Source organism: Narcine bancroftii, chromosome 1 (assembly GCF_036971445.1).
Source record: "Narcine bancroftii isolate sNarBan1 chromosome 1, sNarBan1.hap1, whole genome shotgun sequence".
NCBI classification, from domain to species: Eukaryota; Metazoa; Chordata; class Chondrichthyes; order Torpediniformes; family Narcinidae; genus Narcine; species Narcine bancroftii.
Window position 1 is genome coordinate 11,707,712 of NC_091469.1, and position 14,839 is coordinate 11,722,550.

General features: G+C 40.6%; 1 protein-coding gene across 3 annotated transcripts in view; it reads left to right on the top strand.

The window, feature by feature from the left end:
* The first annotated feature begins 393 nt into the window (after positions 1–393).
* Positions 394–14,839, top strand: part of cdc37l1 (cell division cycle 37-like 1) — a 29,785-nt gene continuing 15,339 nt past the window's right edge. For 2 of the 3 annotated variants that reach the window (XM_069920525.1, XM_069920529.1), the window contains exons 1-3: positions 526–694; positions 6,443–6,724; positions 8,833–8,935. In XM_069920525.1, the coding sequence (XP_069776626.1) occupies positions 596–694; positions 6,443–6,724; positions 8,833–8,935 (484 nt within the window). In that variant the 5' untranslated portion in view covers positions 526–595. Of the gene's footprint in view, positions 472–525; positions 695–6,442; positions 6,725–8,832; positions 8,936–14,839 lie in introns of those variants that run through there. The other variant, XM_069920532.1, reaches the window with a different exon arrangement.

The window sequence follows — 14,839 nt, forward strand, 5'->3', positions numbered from 1 at the left end:
GTCTGGGGTTAAGCCTATCAAGCTAATTCTGAGTGGAGTTATGTGTTGCTCGTTGTGCAGCATCCCTCAAACGGGGAAGGTGAGACGGAACGACGAGCTGCCACAGTGGCAGAATGGGTCAGTCCTACCGGTCACATGATTCATCGGGTGTCACGTGACGCGGGACCGCCGTCACGAGTCACGTGCTGAGGCCGCTTTGTTGCGCTGTGCGGCCGGGCGGGCGGAACAGCGGTCGAGGGTGATGGAGAATCGGATCTGTTTTCCTGCTGCTTCTCACCCCCAGCGGCAGAATGGGTCAGTCCTACCGGTCACATGATTCATCGGGTGTCACGTGACGCGGGACCGCCGTCACGAGTCACGTGCTGAGGCCGCTTTGTTGCGCTGTGCGGCCGGGCGGGCGGAACAGCGGTCGAGGGTGATGGAGAATCGGATCTGTTTTCCTGCTGCTTCTCACCCCCAGCGGCAGAATGGGTCAGTCCTACCGGTCACATGATTCATCGGGTGTCACGTGACGCGGGACCGCCGTCACGAGTCACGTGCTGAGGCCGCTTTGTTGCGCTGTGCGGCCGGGCGGGCGGAACAGCGGTCGAGGGTGATGGAGAATCGGATCTGTTTTCCTGCTGCTTCTCACCCCCAGCGGGCTGAGGCGGGTGGAGGAAAACACAGGCTCGCCGGCGGGGTTTTCCAGAGTCAGGTCAGATCCGGTCCGGTTGTTAGAAGCAGCCCATTTCCTCCTAGCAACGCAGGGGCAGGGAAGAGGGGACGGGAAAGGGGAGGGGAGTAAAGGAAAGAGGGAGACCAAGGGGGGACGGGTGAGGATGAAACTAGAGAGTGGGGGGGGGGGTGAGAAGAGGGGATGGGGAGAGGGCAGGAGAGAGGTGAAAGGACAAGAAAGGTGGGGAAATAATTGAGGGCAGGGGACGTGTTATGTGAGGAAGATGCAACATTCCTTTTTCTCTTGAGTATTGCAATCAACTTGTGTTTCTGGCCTGGGTCACTATTCCATAGTGATCATAACAAAGTTTCATTTGGTTGCACAAACAATTGGATACCATCTCATAGTGGCAGGATTTGGAGTGCATTGCTGCACTAGAATCATCAGTTGGCCAGGGATATTATTAATGACCAATAACAAGCCTTGGGAGATATTTTGCTATTGAGCAATGTCTATTGTTAGTGCACTTTGATTGAAAGGGGTGGGGGGGGGGACATAAATATCAGATTCAGAACAGAATGAAAACCTGGTAAAATGCAAGAGGCCAAGGAAATTCAGAAAGGATGAGGGAGTAGCTGGGGAAAAAAATTGTGAAACAATATATTATTAGATCTGAGTAATAATTGTTCATTATTTTTGCTAAAGGAACTGTTGAGTTTAATCTGATGTCATAGAGTTAAAGTTTTCTTGCATGAAGAGCTTGTTTGGGTCAACTCACCAATACTGACCAACTTGTCGTATCTGAGCTACTCCGATTTGCTTATGCTTTTTTTTCCCCTCTGAACTCTCCTTGTCCATCAGTGTCCTCTGGCCATTCCATATTCCCACCATCCTTGGGTACATCTCAAATCTTTCCCCCCTCACCTTGGATCCATGCCTGGTAATTTTAAATTCCTCTACCCTGGGGGGAAAAAAGATGACAATTTACTTTCTATATTCATGAACCTGTCTAAATGCCTTCTAAATATTGCATTATATCTGTCTCTACTCCTTCATCTGGCACCACCTTCCATATGTTACAACTTGAGTCTTTTTAAAATCTTTTTTCTTGCACCATCAATCAATTTTAAATTCCCCAGCCTTGTGGGGAAAAAAACCAGTCCATTTACCTTAGATTTTATAGATCTCTAAGATCTCCCCCCAACCTATCAAACCTCTCCTTGTAACTTAAGTGAGCTGTCAAGTTGAGGATTTGCGATTTGCAGCATCAGTTTGATTGGTTGGGTAGCACGCAAAATGTTTTGGTTGGGGTAACAAGTGCTCAGTTTTGGGGTGTGGATCCATAGTTCCCTGAAAGTGACAACACAAGCAGATAGTGGTAAAGAGGTGGATGGCTTTCGTCAATTGGATCGCTGATTATAAACGTTAGCAAGTCATGCTGCAGCTGTATAAAACTTTGGTGAGATCACATTTGGCTTATTGTGTGCAGTTCTGGTTGCTGTATTTAGAGGAAGGTTGTGGAGGCTTTGGTGAGAATATAGAAGAGGTTCACTAGGATGTGGCCTGATTTGGAGAGTATCAGCTACCAGGAGAGGTTGAACAAACTTGAATTAATGTCCCTGGAGTGCCGGAGGTTGAGGCAAGGCCTGATACAAGATTGTAACATTATGAGAGGTGCTGATAGGGGAGATGGTCATAATCTTTATCCCAGGGTGGAAATGTTAAATGCAAGTGGGCATAGGTTTAAGGTGATGGGAAAAGTTTAAAGAAGACTCATGAGGTTTTTTGTATGCACCTGATTACTGGAATATGGAAAGAGGAGAAGTTATGTTTCAAAAGCATTTAGCTGACATGTGGACAGGGGATAGGAGGGTGTGAAGCATGTAGGCAGATGGGACTAGTTTAAATTGTCATCATGGTCAGTGCAGACGTGGTGGGCTGAAGGACATGACCCCCTCACTGCTATTCTCTGAGCCTGTGATGATGGTGCTCCCCTGTGCCTGGTGCCCTTGTGCTGAAGGTCATGGGTTTGTAATGATATTGGAGCAGTCCAGGTAAATCTCGTGCACTGCAGCTTCTGTACCAAATGGCTGAAGGAATTAACACATTGGATGCTTGGCAGATGTTGATCAAGCATTTTCCTGGATGCTGTCTAGGTTCTCAAGAGGAGACGCACAGTGTTGTGGCTGCAAATGATAAAAAGACTTTTGTGTGTCAGGAGAGCCATTCACTGCAGGGTATTCAGCTTCTGACTTGGTTTTGCAGCCTCTGTCTTTGTGTGGCTGGTCCACTGACTATCACATGCAAATGTTCAATTAACCTTCCTACTAAGTCAGAGGTTAGGTACTGAAGATGGTCATTAACTGCTGCTTTTCTGGCTGGCGCATGATTTTGAGTATCTCTTGCTTCCTCATTTGTTGAGGTGTTGTGATCATTTCCAGTCATCTGGGGATATTTCCACTTTTGGGATGAAGGTTCCTGATGTAGCTCAGAAAGAGGGTCAAAGCCTCAGGGAACTCTGAAGATGTCTTGGGGCTGCCATGGTTGATTTATGACCACAACTGCCTTCCTTTGTGTGGTGTGTGACTCCCAGTGACTTGGGGTTTTCCCTTTCATCCCATTTTTTTCCACAGGCAGAGGCTATGGAATGTGCTTCCAGGGGAAGTCGGAGAATATCTAATAACATTTAGACGACATTTACCTCAGCTATTTGACATCGCGTGTGGTCAAAGAAGCTTTGATGTTGGGGACGCTCATTCTCACCTTGCCTGAAATTCAGTGGGTTGAACCAAGCCTGTGGTGAGGTCTTGAGTGGAATGGGCTTGCTTCAATTCCAACTCGACCTTGAGCAGATTGAGTAAATACTGCTTGTTTGTAATAACTCCCATCAGTTCACAGCTGACAAAGAATAGACTAGTTGGTTTGTTAATGACTAGATTAGGTTTGTGAACAACATGTTTACATTTATACTTTAATACTTTTATACATTTATACTTTACATATATGCTTTAAGCCTTTATAGAACAATTGTGCATCTGAAAACTGCAAGCCTGTGATTCATAAGGGTCCAGCAGCTCAGGCTTTGGGGAAAAGTTTAAAGGAGACTCATGAGGTTTTTTATATGCACTTGATTACTGGAATATAACTTTGCATGTCACCAGTATCTGTTTTTTTTAAAAGAAACTTCTGCAAATGCACCTTTGTACGCATCCTGTTAACGTGTATCAATATGTGGGATGGGAACTGCTCCTCTCAAAATCACAAGAAGCTGCAGAGAATTGTGAATAAGGCCCACTCCCCCCTCATCTATTCTAACTTTCACATATTAAAATACTCATTCCACTCCATCCACACTCTTACTCTCTTCACACGCACGCACCCCCCCACCCCCCCATAAGGAAGATTCAAGGACTGTTTCTTTCCCACTGATATCAGACTCCTAAATGAAGCCTGTAATAGAAAAATTATGTTGCCTTTGCTCTCTATCTGTAACTTTGCACTTCTGTACTAAGGATGAGATGTATAACTAGTCTGCTAACAAAACTATCTTTATCACTGCATCTTGGTGCATGTAACAACTTGATTTGAACAGCTGGAGCGTGGGTCATCTGGTGCATTTGGGGTATTGCATGTTTTCATAGCATTTTGCAGTTATCAGTGCTCTTACCAATGTCTTATCATCACCAAGAGTGAAGTGAATCTACTGTGAATCAATCGATGTGATGTTGGGAATTTGTGAAGGAATAGAGATGATCTATTTGGCACATGTCCAAATGTGGTTCTGAGTTCGTTGGAGGGTTTTTTTTTTCAATCGTAGAGCGTGGAAACAGGCCCTTTGGCCCAAAAGGTCCCTCCCACACTAGTGTCACCTGACTTGTGTTTGGCTCATATCCCTCTAAAACAGCCATTCTTAACTTTTTTTGGCTGTGGCCCCCTTGAGTCTCTGCTCAAAGTTCATGTGCCCGATTTCTTCCTTGCTTCTTTCCTACCATTGTGTTTATAAAAAAAAAATCACATGAGAAGAAAAGAAAACCAGGCTTTTACTGAAATATTCAGTGGGGCTGTAGGATCCCTGTTGAGAATGACTGCCCTAAACCCATCCTATCCATGTATCCAACCAATGTTTTTTAAAAATTGCAATGGTACCACCTCAAATATCTCCTCTAACAGCCTGTTCTACACATTCACCACCTTCTGTGCAAATTTAAAGAAAAAAAAAAGACCCTCAGGTTCCTGTTAAATCTCTTCTTCCCCCCACCCCCCTCCTCTCACATTGTACTTCTGTCCACTGGTTATCAATTCCCCTACTCTGGGGGGGGGGGAGGGGGAAGACTCGATATATTTACTATTCCTTATGATTTTGTACTCCTCAGTGAGATCACCCCTCAACCTCCTGTGCTACAAGGAATAAAGCCCTCGCCTCCTCAACCTGTCCCTATAGCTCAGGCCTCTGATTCTTGGCAACATCCTCATAAATTTTCTTCGCACCTTCTACAGTTGATAAAATCTTTAATGTGGCACAGTGACCAAAACTGAACACAATATTCCAAATGGTGTCTCACCAACCTCTTGTACAACTGCAGCATGACCTCCCAACTTCTATACTCAATACTCTGACTGATGAAGGCCAATGTGCCGATAGCCTTTTTGGCCATCATACCACTTACAAGGTACTAAGTACCTATACTCTGAAATCTCTGCTCTACAACACTCCCCAGATCCCTATCATTCACTGTGTTGGTCCTACCCATGTTAGAACTCCCAAAATGCCACATCCCACTTTTCTCTGTATTAAATTCAATCAACCATTCCTCTCCCCATCTGTTCAACAGATCAAGATTCTGCTACAATAATCTTTAGTAATTGTTTTCATTTTTGACAATAGCAGAGACTTCTATATTTTTTGCAAATTTACTAATTGTTTTCATCTAAATAATTGATGTGGATGACAAACAGCAATGGGCCCAACACTGAACCCAATGGCACACCACTAGCCCCAGTCCAAAAACCTTTCACCATCACCCTCTGCTTTCTTCCATGAAGCCAGTGTTCTATCCATTCTGCTCTCATCTTGGATCCAATGTGACCTAACTGTCCAGAGCAGCCTACCCTGCAGAACCTTATTGGATGTCTTACTGAAATCCATACATACAATATCTATGACTCTGCTCTCATCAGTGTTCTTGGTCATGTCTTTTAAAAAAAACCCAACTAGATTTATGAGACATGACCTCATAGTTATAAAACCATGCTGACGATCCCAAATTAGCCCTTGTCCAACCAAATGTGTGTGCATCTTCTCCCTCACAATGTTGGGCTCGCTGGCCTGTAGTTCCCGAGATTTTCCCTGCAGCCCTCCTTTGTCAATCTCCAGTCTTTCGGCAATTCCCCTGTATTTAATGGTGACTTATAAATCTCAGCCAAGGCACCTGCAATTTCCTCTCTCTCCTTGTAGTGTCCTCCAATATATCAGATCAGGCCCAGGAGATTTGTCTAACTTCATTCACATGAGAATCTTCAGCATCTTCTCAATTGTTATCAGCTGTTTGTGAGCAGATGTGGGTCAACATTTGGTTTGATTGAGGCATTTCCTATGTTGTCTCTGGGACAACACTGCAAAGGTTCTTCGTTGGTACCTTTACCTTGGAGAATTGACTTCAGTGCAGTAGGCTGAGTAGCAGACTATTGCAGTGCAACACTGTTTGATTCTGGCTTATGTGATAGCCTGCTTCATGAATGGGTTTAACTGTCCTTTGATACTGATTTATAATGCCCACCACATCCTAGATCTATGATGGCGGTGTAGAGAGTGTGTGTCACAAGCAACAGGAGTTAATGAAGAAGACAGTGGAATGCGGCTGGAGGCTGGCTGAGGCCCAGCAGAGACTTTGCAACTTGGAGCTGCACAACTCTGAGTCTCTGGAGCAAGAACGAGCTAAAGCACAGACTGAATACTGGGAGCTGAAAAAGAAAGAAGATGAATGGAGGCAGAAGGAAGAAGAGCTGATCTGGAATGAGAGGATGAACTCATGGAACATTGATGCAGTCAGTAAAGAAGGATTTAATAAGGTACAGTATCATGTGACAGAGTTGTCAATGGGCAAATGCAGGCAGCAAGAGTTCAAACCCAGAGCATCCCACAACTGAACAAAGGTTATAAATAATATAGCTGGTAACAACGTCATCCCAATGGGACAGCAGAGTGAGTGTAGCGGTTAGTGTGATGTTATTACATCACCAGTGACCCGTGTTCGAATCCAGTGCTGTCTGTAATGAGTTTTTACATTCTCCCTGTGACGTTCATGGGCTTTTCCTGGGTGCTCCAGTTTTTTTCCCCCCTACCCTCCAAAGCATATGGTGTTGCAGGTTAATGGTGGCATGAGTCTCAATGGCCAGAATCAACTTCTAATGTGTCGTCAATAAAAGTTTTAAAAATGTAATGAAATTTTTGTGAAAGTCCAACTGGTTCTTTCTGGTGAGGGAAGCCTAATATTCTTGTCCTTTTGGTATTGTCTGCTGACCATATCATAAGGCATGAAAAGGTGTTTTCAACAGAGCAGCCCACATGCTTGCTATAATCGAGCAAAGACGAAGGGTGTATTGTTTGAGCTCATTCCAACCCTGACTTTTCATCAGAATGTTAACAGTCTTGGCAGGGAGCGTTGGGACAGAGCTGGAAATTACTCAACCTCATGCTGGTTTACTGGTTAGTTGGTTTTATTTGTCCCCACAGTTAACTTGCGTTCAACCAATTTACTTCCAACATTGTAAAGTTAGACCATGTTACCGTTTTGGTATTGGAAACATTGGACACGTACGCCTGCTTTAGTTATTCAAATTAATCTCTGTCTGAATCCTGAATAATAATTTGTATTTCCAGTGAAACCAAAGACAGAACCAGAAGACTTTGCCTGAAAATTCAGGGGAACAGATATGAGACTAATGAGAAGCAGTGAAAGCTGTTTCATTGGATGTATTTGAAGCACCGATTTCTGAAGAATAGGGCATTTTAGGGTTACGGAGAAAGGTATACCAGTACAGCTGAGTCCATGGCCAGACCAGCCACCATGATCTTCTTGTATGGTGGATCGGGCTTGATAGGCCAGATGACTATCTCCTTGTTTCTTGTAAAAACACAAAATGCTGGAGAAACTCAGCAGGTCAAACAGTGCCCTTAATGTAGCAAAGATAAAGATACATAGCCGATGTTTCGGGCTCAAGCCCTTCATCAAAGTATGAGAAAATGCTGGCAGGCATCCAAACAAAAGGGGGTGGTAAAAGCAGGCGATGATGGATGGAGAAAGGAGGGAGGAGACAGCAGCAGTAAGGGGGAGGAGTGATGGGTGGGTGGAAGCACTGGAAAGACGGGAAGGGGAAAGAAAAGGCAAGTAAGTTTAATGGAAAAGCAGGGAAATAAATGTTCATACCATCTGGCTAGAGAATGCCCAGACAGAAAATAAAGTGTTGTTCCTCCAATTTGCAGGTAGTCTGAGTGGGATAGTACACAAAGTCATGGACAGGTATGTGAGCTTGACTCGAAATTGAAATGGTTGGTCATTGGAAGGTCGCTGTGGTTGCAAAAGGAGAGAAGGTGCAGTGACCTCCTAGTAGCCAACCATTTCAATTGCCTTTTCCTGTCTTTCCAGTTCTTCCACCCACCCATCCATAGCTCTTCCCCCTCATTACTGCTGTCCCTCCTTCTCTCCCTCCTTTCTCCACCTATCATCTGCCTTTGCCTCCCTCCTTACCCCTGCCCCACTCTTTTGTTCAGACGCCTGCTGGCATTTTCTCATATTTTGATGGGCTCAAGTCCAAAACATCAGTTATGTATCGTCACCTTTGCTACATAAAGGACACTGTTTGACCTGCTGAGCTTTTCCAGCATTTTGTGCTTTTACTTCAACCACTGTGTCTACAGATTTTTGTGATTTGCATCTCCTGTTTCTTCTGTTATTATCTATCACTTTTGTTTTGGGCTGTTGTTTGGTTCTCAACCAAGAAGCTATGTCTTTTGCCATCACTACAGTGAAATTCCACCTGCAAATGATTAAAATACAAAGGAAAAACATTTTTTTCCCCATATCTGAGCTGTCAGTTGTGCACTCTTGAATGGGAAAGCAAAAACGGGGAAATGAAACTTTCAGCTGCTCTACTTCTTTAATGCTTTTTTAAAACAGAGTGTGATCAACAAAAGCATAACGTGTAAAGAACTGGAGGAAGATGAGTATGAAAAAAATGCGACATTTGCACAGAAATATGAACAACGGATCAGGCACTTTGGTACGTGGCAGATCTTTTAAAATTTAAAAAAAATTTTCACACTGTGAACCATATCAATCAAAATACATACAAACATTTCCCTCTTAAATATACACAGTGGCATTTTCTCCCCTTTTTTCCCCCTACCTTCCCTCCCCCCTTCCCACCTACCTCCAAACCCATTAAACGTTCTACATATACAATAAAACCATTAAACAATGTCATCACACAATGAAAATAAAGAAAATTGTGTCATCTACTTTTACACACAGGATCAAGTCATTTTGTCTTCTTATCATTTTAGAGGGTGGAAGTCCGAGGTATGTACGGTTCCCAAATTTGTTCAAATAATGTGACATCATTTTTTAAATTATATGTTATTTTTTTCCAATGGAATACATTTATTCATTTCTATGTACCATTGCTGTATTCTCAGACTCTTCCATTTTCCAAATTGACATTATACATTTTTTTTGCTGCAGCTAAGACTATCATAATAAATCTTTTCTGCGCTTCATGCAGTTTGAGGCCTAATTCTTTACTACTTATATTACTGAGAAGAAAGATCTCTGGATTTTTTGGTATGTTGCTTTTTGTGATTTTATTTAATACCTGATTTAGATCTTCCCAAAACTTTTTCACTTTCTCACATGCCCAAATTGCATGTACTGTTGTTCCCATTTCCTTCTTACAGTGAAAATATCTATCTGATAATGTTGGATCCCATTTTTTAACTTTTGGGGCATGATATATAACCTGTGTAACTTTTCCCATGTTTCATTTTTTATCTTTATGTTTAAATCTTTTTCCCACTTTTGTTTGGGTTTATAGCTTATTTCATCATTTTCCTTCTCTTGCAGCTTGATGTACATGTTATAAATTTTTTTATTATCATTGTTTCTGTAATCACATATTCAAAGCTGCTTCCTTCTGGTAATCTCAGTCTGTTTCCCAATTTATCCTTTAAGTAGGTTTTCAGTTGGTGGTATGCAAACATTGTTTCATGAGTTATTCCATATTTGTATTTCATTTGTTCAAATGTTAATAAATTATTTCCCAAAAAGCAATTTTCTATTCTTTTAATTCCTTTTCTCTCCCATTCTCTGAAGGAAAGGTTATCTATTGTAAAAGGGATTAGCTTATTTTGCGTCAATAATAATTTTGGTAGTTGGTAATTTGTTTTTTTCCTTTTTAAGTGAATCTTCTTTCATATATTGAGTAAATGACGCAGTACTGGTGAGCTTTTATATTGCACCAGCTTTTCATCCCACTTATAAAGTATATGTTCCGGTACCTTCTTCCCTATTTTATCTAGCTCTATCTTAGTCCAATCTGGTTTATCCCTTGTCTAATTAAAAATCTAATAAATACCTTTATAATAATTTTTAAAGTTTGGTAACTGCAAACCACCTTGGTTGTACCTCTCTGTTAATTTATCTAATGGTATCTTCGGTTTTCCTCCTTTCCATAAAAATTTCCTTATTACTCTCTTTAGTTCATTAAAGAATTTCTCTGTTAATGATTGAAATAAATATTGTTTCCTTGGGAGGACATTCATTTTAATGCAATTTACCTTCCCTATCAATGTTAGTGGCAATTCTTTCCAATGTTCTAAGTCTTCCTGCAATTTCTTTATTAATGGCTGATAATTTAATTTGTACAGGTGGTTTAAATTATTATCTAATCTAATACCTAGGTATCGGATTGCTTGTGTTTGCCATTTAAATGATGATTCTTTTTTAAATTCTGTATAATCCGCATTACTCATTGGCATCGCTTCACTTTTATTTGCATTGACCCCGATATTTCTCCATATTCCTTCAATTTCTTACGTAGTTCTTTTATTGATATTTCTGGTTCTGTTAAGTATACAATGTCATCTGCAAATAAATTGATTTTATACTCCTTTATTTTAATCCCTTTTATTGTCTGTTCTTATCAGTTCTGCCAGTGGTTCTATTGCTAAAGCAAACAGTGAGGGAGATGGTGGACATCTCTGCCTAGTTGACCTACTTAATTTAAATTGGTTCAATACATATCCATTTACTGTCACCTTCGCCAATGGTCCATTATATAATGCTTTAATCCAATTAATATATTTTTCTGGTAGATTGAACTTCTGTAATATTTTGAATAAATAATTCCATTCTACCCTGTCAGAGGCTTTTTCTGCATCTAAAGCAACAGCCAGTGGTGGCATCTTATTTCCTTGAACTGCATGAATTAAATTAATAAATTTACAGACATTATCCGCTGTTCGTCTTTTCTTAATAAATCCAGTTTGATCTTGTTTTACTATTTTTGGTACACAGTCGGCCAATCTGTTTGCTAATAATTTTGCTATTTTATAATCTGAATTAAGTAGAGATATTGGTCTATATGATGCTGGTGTTAATGGATCCTTCCCTGTCTTTGGTATTACTGTAATTATTGCTGTCTTACATGAATCTGGCAAGTTTTGTATTTCTTCTATCTGCTTCATTACTTCCAGGAGAGGAGGGATTAATAACTCTTTAAATGTTTTATAGAATTCTATTGGGAATCCATTCTCTCCAGGTGTTTTATTGTTCGGCAGCTTTTTTTAATATATCCTGTACTTCCTCTATTTCAAATGGTTTTATCAGCTTGTTTTGCTGCTCTTCTTGCAATTTCGGCAGTTCAATTTTTGCTAAAACTCTTCTATTTTATCATCTTTCCCCTCGTTCTCAGTTTGGTATAATTGTTCATAAAATTCCTTAAAGTTCTCATTAATCTCCATTGGATTATATGTAATTTGTTTGTCCATTTTCCTTGATGCCAATACAATTCTTTTAGCTTGTTCTATTTTAAGTTGCCAGGCTAATATTGTGTGTTTTTTCTCCTAGCTCATAATACTTTAGCTTTATTTTCATTATGTTCTTCTCCACCTTGTACGTTTGTAATGTTTCTTATTTTATTTTTTTGTCCGCCAATTTTCTTTTTGTTATATCGTCCTTTGTTGCTCGTTCTTTTTCTGTACTTACTATCTCCCTTTCCAACTGTTCTATTTCCTGATTGTAGTCCTTTTTCATCTTAGTTACATAACTTATTATCTGCCCTCTAATGAAGGCTTTCATTACATCCCATAATATAAATTTGTCTTTCACTGATTCCATGTTTATTTCAAAATCCGTTTTAATTTGGCATTCAATAAATTCTCAAAATTCCTGTCTTAAGTAGCATGGAGTTTAATCTCCATCTATATGTTCTTGGTGGGATGTCCTCCAGTTTTATTGCTAATAACAGGGGTGAGTGATCAGAGTGCAATCTAGCTTTATATTCAGTTTTCCCAACTCTTCCTTGAATATGGGCTGACAACAAAAATGCATCAATCCTTGAGTATGTTTTATGCCTACTCGAATAATATGAGTATTCCTTCTCCCTTGGGTGCTGCCTCCTCCATATATCCATAAGTTTCATTTCTTGCATTGATTTAACTATAAATTTGGCACCTTTTTTCTTTTTGCTAGTCTTTTGTCCAGTTTTATCCAACATTGGATCCAAATTAAGGTTAAAATCCCTCCTATCAATATATTTCCCATCTTCAAACAAAATATCTTGGATAAACTTTTGATCCTCTTCGTTAGGTGCATATAGATCAAATTCGAGAATTCTGAATATATCTGAAACTTTATCATTACATAACTCCCTGCTGGATCTATTATTTCCTCCTCTGTTTTGATTGGTACATTTTTATTTTAATTAATATAGCTACACCTCTGGCTTTTGAATTATATGATGCTGCTGCTACGTGCTCTACCCAGTCTCTCCTTAACTTATTATGTTCCCCTTCAGTTAGATGTGTTTCCTGCACAAATGTTATGTCTATTTTTTCTTTTTTCAGGAAATTTAATAGCCTTTTTCGTTTAATTTGGTTATGTATTCCATTAATATTTATAGTCATATAGTTCAACATGGCCATCTCATATTCTGTTTACACCTCATTTCCGCTTCCTCATTTTCCCCATTTTCATCTGTTTTCTCCTTTTGAACTCAATGTATGACAACACTTTTAAAACATAAAATACTTCAACTCTCACATCTAAAATTCCCTTAACCCCAAATGTACCCCCCCCCACCCCTCTTTCTGGGTTGCCCCTTATCCCTTGCCGGGCAACCACAACTTCCCTCTCCATTTGGATTGCGAACCCACTCGCAAGTGTCAACTGATTTCATAGTGACGGTTATTCTCTCCCACCCAAGCACCTTCAGAAAAGACCTTTATCTTCACATATAACAAAGTTCACCCCCTTTTTTTCCCCCTTACTTCCTTTCATCCCTTTTATTTCCCTTTTTCAGTTCTTACTTATATTATTTTTACATCTTTATATGTATTTTGCTGTCGTTCTTTGTTCTTGTTGCATCTCTTCATCTCTCCTTCTGTCCGGCAGGCGTTCTGCAAATTCTCCTGCTTTCTCTGGATCCGAGAACAGTCTGTTTTGCTCCCCCGGGATAAATATTTTAAGCACAGCTGGATATCTTAACATAAATTTATAACCTTTTTTTCCATAGGATCGATTTTGCTATATTAAACTCTTTCCTCTTTAAGAGTTCAAAACTTATGTCTGGGTAAAAAAAAATATTTTTTGACCCTTGTATTCCAATGGTCCAATGGTCTTCTCTAATTTTATTCCTTGCCCTCTCCAGTAAATTTTCTCTTGTCGTGTATCTCAGAAATTTTACTAAAACGGATCTTGGTTTTTGCTGTGTCTGTGGTTTCGGAGCCTGCCTGTCCCGCATCGGACTTGTCAGTCACCAACGAGCCTGCAGCAGACGTGGACATACCCCTCCGTAAATCTTCATCCGCGAAGCCAAGCCAAAGAAAAAGAAAAGAAAGGTTTTGGAGCTAGTGTTCTGTGTTCCCTTTCTATTTCCATTATTTCTGGCATTCCCAGGACCTTTGGGATCCATTCTTTTATAAATTCTTTCATATTTGTGCCTTCTTCATCTTCCACTATCTTTGTTGTTTCGCTTACTATAGTTTTCCATTATTTCCATCTTCTGAGCTAACAACTCTTGTGACTCTTTAACTTTTTTGTCACTATCTTCCAATTTTCTTCTTTAAGTCATTCACTTCCATTTCTACAGCCGTTTCTCGTTCTTCCACATTTTCTAATCTTTTCCCTATTTCTGTCATGACCAGCTCTAATCTATTCACTTTTTCTTCTGTACTTTTCATTTTTCTTTTCACTAAATTCTAATGTCAACCATTCTTTTAATGCTCTCATTTGTTCTTGAAAATGTTTTTATCTATATTCTGTCCATCTATTTTACCCTCTATTTCTCTGTGCGGAGCTTGGTCGTCGTCTTCTTTCTCTTCTCTTCTCTGTGTCTGCACCTGTGTTTGTGTCTTCTACTTCTCTTCCTTGTATCTGTGTCTCTTCTGACTTTCCTGTTGAGCTGTTTGCCTCACTTTGCTGGGCTTCTTCTTGCTTGGCTTCTTGCTCTTGGTCCTCTTCTTCTGGGCTAGTCATCTGTTGGGCCTCCTGTTGCTGTTCTTCTTTCCTATCACTCCCTTTCCTGTCCCTTTCCTCTTCCAGCTGAGAGCCCTGGTGTTGGGCATCCCTCAGCTGGTCGCGCTGTGTTTGCTCGCTCCTCAGCTGAGCTCCCCTCCCGTCGGAGTTCTCTTTTTCCTTAGTAAGCGCAGTTGCGTGCTTTTGTTTGGCTTAGAGAGCCATTTTTGCAGTCCAGCGGTCGGGAGTACACGACTCTGTGGGGTCGTCACCAACTTTGGGGAAAGGGCTCTCTTCTCCACGGTGGCTCCCTGTTTCTTCATGCAGGTAAGGCCTTCTCCGTTCTCTTCCAACGTCTTTTCTTTTTTTTCCCATTGATTTTACTTTTTCCTTCTTGGGTGCCATTTTCTTTCTTTTCTCCACAACTTTATCTTTTATTTGTTATGTTTTGTGT